Source organism: Patiria miniata, unplaced genomic scaffold (assembly GCF_015706575.1).
Source record: "Patiria miniata isolate m_02_andy unplaced genomic scaffold, ASM1570657v1 HiC_scaffold_7, whole genome shotgun sequence".
Taxonomy (NCBI): Eukaryota; Metazoa; Echinodermata; class Asteroidea; order Valvatida; family Asterinidae; genus Patiria; species Patiria miniata.
The window spans coordinates 45,253,487-45,263,927 of NW_024037074.1; the positions used below are offsets into that span (position 1 = coordinate 45,253,487).

Below are 10,441 nucleotides of genomic sequence, written 5' to 3' on the forward strand. Positions count from 1 at the left end.
ACCAGGGGATTTGTTCCAAGTACACGCAGTGGCTGCGCTTCGCGGCAAAATTGAATTGCAGTCAGGCAAGATGGCGTCGGTCGGTCACCCCCAACTGTACTCTCTTTGCCGGTGAGGGGGTACTTGTGAACGGAGCGGATAGCAGTTCACAAGTTGCCTTCGAAGTTGATGCAGTTACCTTCATGATTTTTTTGCAAATAAAACTTTTAAGAACAAAAAAAACTCACAAAATTGTATCATATCCACTAACTTTTTTTTCAGCTTGTTTAGGCTAGCAAGGGTTGCGGTGTTGCTAGCAGAGGTTGCGGTGAATGGAACCAAAAATGCACGGTTTATGACATAGGCCGTGCAATGGTTCGAACAATGAATGCCGCGTGACCTTCGTCCAATCGAATGACAAGGATTTACTTCGGCGTTATATAAAGCTCCATGGGTAATACGCACGCACTCCATACTCCTTCAACCAAATGGGACACCAAACTGAGCGTGCGCCTCGTCTTTGAAAACGGGTGCAGCATGCGCCGGAGCGTGGCACCACCGCGGTGAAAGCCTCTCATTCTGGTCGGCGGTTTCCACTGTACACAAAAACCACTCACATAGTTACGAAAATAAGTCATTTGATTTTGCAGATAAAACCAAAGCTCAGACTGCAACTTCCACGACAGATGTAACGACTGGTACTTCACCGACAGGGCCAACGAGTGGTACTTCACCTACAAATGCGCCAACTGGTACTTCTACCACACATGCAACGACTGGTACTTCACCGACAGGGCCAACGAGTGGTACTTCACCTACAAATGGGCCAACTGGTACTTCTGCCACACATGCAACGACTGGTCCTTCACCGACAGGGCCAACGAGTGGTACTTCACCTACAAATGGGCCAACTGGTACTTCTGCCACACATGCAACGACTGGTACTTCACCGACAGGGCCAACGAGTGGTACTTCACCTACAAATGGGCCAACTGGTACTTCTGCCACACATGCAACGACTGGTACTTCACCGACAGGGCCAACGAGTGGTACTTCACCTACAAATGGGCCAACTGGTACTTCTGCCACACATGCAACGACTGGTACTTCACCGACAGGGCCAACGAGTGGTACTTCACCTACAAATGGGCCAACTGGTACTTCTGCCACACATGCAACGACTGGTACTTCACCGACAGGGCCAACGAGTGGTACTTCACCTACAAATGGGCCAACTGGTACTTCTGCCACACATGCAACGACTGGTACTTCACCGACAGGGCCAACGAGTGGTACTTCACCTACAAATGGGCCAACTGGTACTTCTGCCACACATGCAACGACTGGTACTTCACCGACAGGGCCAACGAGTGGTACTTCACCTACAAATGGGCCAACTGGTACTTCTGCCACACATGCAACGACTGGTACTTCACCGACAGGGCCAACGAGTGGTACTTCACCTACAAATGGGCCAACTGGTACTTCTGCCACACATGCAACGACTGGTACTTCACCGACAGGGCCAACGAGTGGTACTTCACCTACAAATGGGCCAACTGGTACTTCTGCCACACATGCAACGACTGGTACTTCACCGACAGGGCCAACGAGTGGTACTTCACCTACAAATGGGCCAACTGGTACTTCTGCCACACATGCAACGACTGGTACTTCACCGACAGGGCCAACGAGTGGTACTTCACCTACAAATGGGCCAACTGGTACTTCTGCCACACATGCAACGACTGGTACTTCACCGACAGGGCCAACGAGTGGTACTTCACCTACAAATGGGCCAACTGGTACTTCTGCCACACATGCAACGACTGGTACTTCACCGACAGGGCCAACGAGTGGTACTTCACCTACAAATGGGCCAACTGGTACTTCTGCCACACATGCAACGACTGGTACTTCACCGACAGGGCCAACGAGTGGTACTTCACCTACAAATGGGCCAACTGGTACTTCTGCCACACATGCAACGACTGGTACTTCACCGACAGGGCCAACGAGTGGTACTTCACCTACAAATGGGCCAACTGGTACTTCTGCCACACATGCAACGACTGGTACTTCACCGACAGGGCCAACGAGTGGTACTTCACCTACAAATGGGCCAACTGGTACTTCTGCCACACATGCAACGACTGGTACTTCACCGACAGGGCCAACGAGTGGTACTTCACCTACAAATGGGCCAACTGGTACTTCTGCCACACATGCAACGACTGGTACTTCACCGACAGGGCCAACGAGTGGTACTTCACCTACAAATGGGCCAACTGGTACTTCTGCCACACATGCAACGACTGGTACTTCACCGACAGGGCCAACGAGTGGTACTTCACCTACAAATGGGCCAACTGGTACTTCTGCCACACATGCAACGACTGGTACTTCACCGACAGGACCAACGAGTGGTACTTCACCTACAAATGGGCCAACTGGTACTTCTACCACACATGCAACGACTGGTACTTCACCGACAGGGCCAACGAGTGGTACTTCACCTACAAATGCGCCAATTGGTACTTCTACCGCACATGCAACGACTGGTACTTCACCGACAGGGCCAACGAGTGCTACTTCACCTACAAATGCGCCAATTGGTACTTCTACCGCACATGCAACGACTGGTTCTACACCCAAAGCTGCAACAACTGGTACTTCACCTAAAGCTGCAACAACTGCAACTACACCAAAATCTGCAACACAACGGGAAGTTACAACTTCTGCTGCAGTTACAAGTCAAGTTTTAACAACTATAGGTAAGCGTTTAAATTTGAAACTAATGTTATAATCGTTGAAACAAAATCCAATCCGGCATGTTGCCTTATTATAATGAAGCTAGTGGATTGTATGCACCTACATAATTGTTTTTCTTGTTTGGTGGAACTATACACGTATACTTTGTCAGACGTTCGTTGTGAGCACACAAGATGTCAAACACAGAGATGGTCTGCTTGTGAGTTAAAAAAGACCAAATTCTCATGCCAGGTTGTCTATGAACCTGATACGATACATCTGTATTCAACACGATTGTTGGGTGTATTCGGATGGTTTAAAATATTGTGTTGCTTCAAAAGGGGATAAAGTGTTCAAGTGCGATGCAACTTATGTTTACTTTTGTATTTTTTTCCCCAAAAGGATGTGCACTGAACCCAGATAGTTGTGAGAACAAAGGAGAATTTCTGAAAGAGCCATGTGAGTGTCTGTGCCCGATTGGATTTGCAGGCGTTTATTGTGAAGGTAAGAATTGGGCGCGTTCTGTCTGATAATTAAGTGTAATACATATTCAGTAGGACCAAAGCACGCCCCGAATATTTTTTCCCAAATACTTAACGTTTTGTTTATCTTCGTCTACAGTTTCAACTGCAACCAATCCTTGCGTTGTAGACCCGGACTTGTGTCCAGGAAAAGGCCAGTACTGCGAAGCAGATACCAAGGTGACTAATGGTGCCGAGTATGTCTGCAAATGCAACATTCAGGGAGGCTATGCGGCTTCTAAAAAGGAAGATGGCACATGCATCGGTAAAAATCCGTATTCCTTTTATTTACCAATTTGTGAAGCACAAGTATAAACACTTGATGGAAATTGGTAGTGTGCAATGTTATCAACTGTTTATACAGGAGGGGAAACGCTTTCTTCTCTCCCCAGCCCGCCTAAGGGAATTTTGTTACACAGTGATGTAATTAGGGGGATATCAGAAGACTTGGAAGGAATGAGCTTTTCATTGTTGCAATCTGAGTGTTCTCTACGGTAAATGGAGCCTTAATTATTACCCTAACCCTCTAAAAAGTCTCAGGTCTTATTGACCTGAAATCTAGGTCCAAATTCGCATAACCCTTCGGAGCCAAAAATGCCATTTTTACCGAGACATGACCCCCAAAAGTGTCATTTTTGACCCGGAAAAGGGTTTGGCTAATTTGGACCTGGGGAGTCAGGGTCTATCTGGCATACTGTTATTGGCCTGCCTCGCAGTTGAACCTTAGTTAGGCTACTACTTTTGACATCACATTCAGTAAAGATTTTCTTAGTATCCTTTTGTTGGCAATGGAATAACTTAGGAGTACCTGTAAACGTCAATGATACAATTTAACCAATGAATGATGTGGTCATAAGTTGGTTTCGGAAAACAAAATATGGTCATAGGTTTTGTGAAACACAGCCTGGTAATGTTCTGGTTACGCATTTTGTGATGTGTCAGTGATTGAACTTTTTTTATATCTATATATTTAACTAATGCAGAGGTCAAGACTCTGAGGTCGGATCTCCATGTAACCAAAATCGATGGAAAGGATGCTATATATAAAGATGCATACCGGGATGTCAACTCTGCCGATTCTATCAAGATTTTTGAGGGGGTCAAAAACGTTGTAAGTAATATTAAAAAAAAGAAGAGGTATTAACACATCAAATACAATTCACTATCTAACCTGCCTCAGTTGTTATCGATGCACACATGCATGTTGTGGTTCGTCACTTCAGTTCATCCACTCGTATATAACTGCATTTCAATTAAAAAAAATATGTTTTTTAACTAATAATATTTGTATCGATTTTTGCTATTGTTTTGGAGATGCCACTACTTAGCTCACCGAGCAGCTCCAGAATCCAACTCATATTCAATTTAACTGAGACATGATCATCGTTGAGCACTAATGATTGTGGGGCAGATATGGGAAATATTTGGCGGAATTGTGCCATTCATGATACAAGCATGGAATTTGGCACACATTCATACTATGTCTTAAGAAAGGTATTTGGCTATATGGCCCTCGCAGATTTGTCCTTAATAATACAGGTAGAATAACAAGCAATCTTCATTTTCAAAAAGGCTGCGAGCTGCCGATGCTTGTTTTGCAAGCCAGATTTTTTGGGACGTGGCAGAATAACATTCCCCATATTAGTACTGGATCTTGCGCGATGTGAATGCTGTTCATTGATTCTAGTGAATTTTTAGCAAGGTAACTTGGAACTAATCCTGCTAAACATTTAAATGCCATAGATGCTTGAAGCCTTGAAGAACAATCCTGCCACCGAGAGAGCTGAGGACGTCATCCTCATCAGTATCAAGAACGGAAGTCTGAAATTCGACACCGCGCTCGTCTTCCCAAAAGATGACGACGTCACAGAGAACAGCGTGAAGGATGTGCTGCTGAACGACACACTCGGCAATAATTATTTAGATGTGGATCCCGATAAGTCCACTGTCAGTGGTAAGAATAATATACCCACCGTAATACGTCAAGGGTCAGATTTGACCTGGGGTCGATTTGACCTGCTACTTTGCATTGTCAAAATGACAGGGGGGCAAATGAGATCAAGTTTTCCGATTCAAACTAACCCGCCCCGGGTTCAGCCCACTCCGGGCAGACAATTCAGTTTTATCAAATTGGATTAATTCGGTTCTCTGTTATGAAGAGACGACCAAAGACAAAAGCAAATACATTATCATGAAGACAAAAATGACTTGAAATGCACATTTCTGGCATTTTCCAGAACCACCGCCTACGATTTGCCCCGATGGTTTCTGTTCCAACGATGGGACCTGCCGACAAGGTGGTACATTCCCTGACCTGAAGCCGATTTGTAGGTGAGTTCTTACCTAAAAAAAACAATGTTGATGGTAAATTACTTCGCGGCGGCAAAACTGTTGTCCTATACGAACCCCCGCTGTATATGCCTTCTGTCAATGTTATATGACTAAACGCTCTTATTTGGACCTTAACATTGAGGGGGAAAGGAAATAAAATAAAGTATCCAGCGTTTCAAAAATGTTTTTGTTATTGCCGAAGCTACATCAATATCGGAAATCACAGGAATGTTTTCTGAAAATCAATGGAAAAAACCATTACTTAGTTTGAGGCTTTTTCCTCATTTTTCATTGCGAAACTGGCACTTCAAATTGTTCTGGTCAAAAGGCTTTGTAAAACGAATGTTGTTGTTTCCTTTCACAATGGATAAACCGAAGAAATTTGTAATTTGTCTCCGGTCCTTTTTTTTTCGATTTATAGCTGTGCCAGGGGATTTTCTGGAACTACGTGTGGTTTTACGGGTAGGTATTTGATAGAAGTGGAAAATGTTGACAGGCTGGGTGTAAGGTGGAACAGTATAACAGTACTTTTTGGAAAATTTCAATTTTTTATCCCGGATTTTCACACCCCCCCCCCCAAAAAAAATGTTTTCACTAAAAATTACTCACAATGATATTTTAAGTGCCCTGACAAAAAGTTAGGGTCTCGAGAAGCAAACACAGTGTTACAAGAGTACTCGAAGACATTGGAAATTCAGAACAGCCCCCGACGGGTCCGCACAAAATGCATCAATTTCTGGCATCGTAACACCCAATCTCAATCGTAACGAAAACTAAATCGTTAGTGATTTAGCGCGGCACGTCCTCGTACATGTAGTCAACCTCATCCAGCGGGCTTACTTTATTTTTAAACATGTTTCCAATAGTAACCCCTAGGTAAAAACCTCACTTCCTGTATCCCGACTCGGTACAGCAGCGAGTAATGCATGTATTAGGCCAAAAAATAAATATATTCGGTCTCTGGTCAGACCAAAGTTCCGGAATTGATGCGGTGACGCGTTTTTTTTTTTTTTTTTTTTTTTTTTTGGCCTTTTTTTATATATTGTTTCAACTGAACAATGACAAAAAACTTAAGTGACCGAAAACTTTCGCCAAAACAGAGCTGACGCCGTTCGTCATTGCAATGATCGCCTTCGGCGGCTTTGCAGCCCTAATCCTAGCAATGGTCCTCGTGTATTGGCTGTACGTGAGAACAAGGCGTGACAAGGGAGGAAAGGTGGACCGGGAGGATAGTACGTTCGCCCCTGCCTGGGGGAGCTCCGACGATGGGTTTGTCAACAAGGGGGTCGACAGTGAGAGTGGAGACTCCTTTGAAAGCAACGAGAGGATGGATCAGCTGGCGAGAGATTTGAAGCAGTCGAACTTCTTAATGAAGGTGAGGACACCCACCGCTTTATCGTGTCGTTGGAGCATGCTTGTGTTAACTAATACTGCTCTTGTTACTGTTGCTGTCATTGCTGCCATGATGCCGCTCTTGCTGTTATTAAGCTGCTGCTATCTCTTGTTTTTGCTGCTACGGCTGTTGCTGCTACTGATACTGTACTATTACACCAAAACATCGGGGGATCAATGCAAAAAATATGTACTTGAAGAGTGTTATACATGTTCCAATATCGCACAAAGACAACTGAGCGTCTGGCAATGTGAACAGTGTCTTTTTAATGTATTCTCTTCTCACGCCAGGACTCATAAAGCTTCACATTAACATAAATTGCTGCAAGGTCTAAGTGTAAACCTCACACTTTCATTACTTAAGACTTCATGCTTGTCTTCTAAGCAATTTTATTAGCAGAAGGGAAATACGTTTAGCCCATGAAGAATATTAATTCCATTACAACCAAGTTTAAATCGTGCTCTCGGTTTTCAAACGTGAGGAAAGAACAAGTAACGTGACGTCATTAGTCACTGACACCGTTTATGTCATTATTTCCAGAGAGCAAAGAGTGTGTACCAGTGGGGGAGTTTAAAACATAGCAAGGCACAATCACAACCTAGTAGCACCGGAACACCCGTAATGGTGAGTTGATATATTTCTTATTATCTCAAGCAACTGTTATATCTTATTGATACATCTAGAATAAAAAAAAACCTACTGAACCGAGCTGAACTTAATTTGTCCTCTACAGGGTGAGTAAGGTGAGTAAAAAAAACAAAACAAAAAAGAAACACAAGTGTTTTAATGCACGATTTTTGCACGAAGGCAAGTGTTCTTACAGCAAAACGAAATCAAATCAAATACTTCATGTAGGCTACGTTATGTAAATTTGTAATGGTTTTTTTTAATCTGTAAATCATGTACAAGTTGGCCTTCGGGCGACGACTCATGAGTTTCAATAAACCAATCATAATAATAATAATGATAACAAAATATGGATGTGTGTGAATTGTTTTCGTTTTGCTGAAAGAACGCACACCTTTTTTTGTGATCCGTGGACAGAACTTTAAAATGGTGGTTGTGTTTAAAATTCCGTAATTTTAAAAGTACATATACGTGATTTGAATGATTCTTATACTAAAACAAAGTTTATGAATTGGGCTTTCATATCCTTGATGTTCAAAGTTCTACACGCAGAACTTCACTAAAACAATAGTCCCGACATTTGGGTTTCGCTATTTTTGACTCATCCTGTACGTGGTCCCAATATTTAGTTTCTCTTAGGCCCTATATGTCACGAAGCTGATTGAAGCTAAATTAAGTTTGCCAAGCAGATAGTGTTTGCTCTGTCGGCAGAAATCAGTTGGGAACTAGCCAAATGGCAAAAACACGACACACAACATTTAAAGCGGTAAATCTTTTGTTTCTAAATCGTTTCAGCTGGAACTAAGAGAAAGCATTGCAGATCGGCGCTGGTATACAGCCTCAAATATCTGAATTGAACAGGAGTCCAGGACTGGAATCAGACAATACGTGGACAGTGTCATTAATAAACTATGTTCAGATATCGCATGTTTAAATCTTAATTTAATGTTTAGTTGAAATATAAATAGGAGTCCCAGCTGAATATATACGACCGAAGATATATTCATCATATACCCAAAGAATTATATGGAAACATGAGAAAAATGTACAGCGCTTACATCCCACACAAGTTGTTATGGTTTGAGAGTTATTGGTTTAACAATATTGAAATAACTCTACCTTGTTGGCAGACAAACTGTAGCGAAGATTGGTTAATAATATATTATGGCTAAATTGATGTATAGATATATACGAAAATCAACTGTGTTCCAATGCCGAACATTAAAATATGACTGTATAGTTCTAGAATTTATATAGCTCAAGTACTACGACTGCAAATAGTCATCATGGAACCAAGTAATTATGTATGGATTAGACGTAACAAACACAGAGTAATCCGACTTAGCCACACATTAACTTTAATGCTTTGGGGGGTCATTAGGTTAACATTTTATTAACAAACCTGCCTTGTTCAGACGTTATAGCAAAGAAATGTTAGTAATACGATCTCTAAATAGACTTGATATTATATAAAATAATCTGTACTTCACTGTTGTCAGTTTATGGACATGTACGTTTAACTGGCAAAATTCGGTTGCTTGATGTTTTTGTATTAGCTCATCAACTGAAATAGTAAGAGAGCTATTTAATTTGTTTTACAGGTGCAGCTCCAATTACCGTAAAATGAGCTGTAATGGGTGGGACTAGATTTTCAAACGTACAACTGCTGACAAGTATGTTTATTAACGAGGCTGTTCAAATGAAAGTGGCATTTCAGAGTTTTTGTAGGGAGGAGTTGTAGCTAAAATGCATGCGGGTGAGCGAATGACCAAAACGTCGCCCAGAATTGTAATTTTATCTTCAGTCTTCCATATATATATATATATTAGGCTGATTTTGATGTTGCTAACGATTTGCGAAAGCCTGCCTTATTCTTTACTTTAGCCACATTACAGAATTAGGGATTCATTACCAGATATATGTACATAAAGCAAAGAAATTCTCCAATTTATTTCAAATGCGGTTGATAATATAAAAATCATTATCACGCATCGTTTACTGAAAAGGAGTGCTTTGCTGTTCTAACAGAGTTTTGAAATTCAATTTCATGGTTTTGAAACTACATTTTAGGCCTAACTTTATGTTCATGAACAGAATACATTTTGTTACTTAAAAATATTCTATAACTTTCTATCACTATTTTGACAACTAATGAAATGTTGATATAAATTATCAAAAACCTTATATTTGATTAATTAACATCCCCCCAAAAGGTGGCAAGTAAGAGAGACTATAGACCATTATCATGTTGCGGCCATCTTGATTTTTCCCATGCAAATCAACGAAACCAAAGCGAGGCTGGAAGGAAAATCGTCTGGTTCCTTTTGGCACGAAAAACATTGTCATTTGGTACTGTGATTGGATACAGGGACATGACTGAAATAGTGGGAGCACTATAAAGTTCTATTGACATCATTTCGAGGATGAACTCTCTAAATAATCGTCGACGTGGACAACGAATAACTATCGATAGTGGAAGTGAGGTTTTTAGTACAAACAACTTGAAAAAACTTTCATTAATTTCATTCCTTGAATATTTTAGCCGAATTACCCCGATAAGCTTTCTGACACCGACGTTGATCACTTTTCCAATTAGAGATTTTGCATTTGCATGAATTAATATATTGTATAGTAACAGAATATTAAATAGCAATGTGTCATCAATTTGAAGATCCCTTGTATGTTTGGTATGTCCTGTCAACACCGATAAAGTATTACAGACAAAAACACGTTTCAAAGTATACATTTTCGGTTTGTCTTTTTCCACTACCAGAACTAAGGAGAAATCGATTCTTCGAAATCGGCATTTTAAACCGGTCAGTTCAAATGCACGCCATGT

General features: G+C 41.6%; 1 protein-coding gene across 1 annotated transcript; it reads left to right on the forward strand.

Moving 5' to 3' along the window:
- Positions 1-2,975: 2,975 nt before the first annotated feature.
- On the forward strand, positions 2,976-10,134 carry LOC119745220. Its single transcript, XM_038221444.1, has 10 exons — positions 2,976-2,982; positions 3,133-3,234; positions 3,352-3,516; positions 4,235-4,362; positions 4,995-5,205; positions 5,489-5,582; positions 6,004-6,044; positions 6,683-6,957; positions 7,516-7,599; positions 8,398-10,134. The coding sequence occupies exons 1-10, from the start codon at positions 2,976-2,978 to the stop codon at positions 8,452-8,454; spliced, it is 1,164 nt and encodes a 387-aa protein (XP_038077372.1). The 3' UTR covers positions 8,455-10,134.
- The last annotated feature ends 307 nt before the right edge of the window (positions 10,135-10,441 follow it).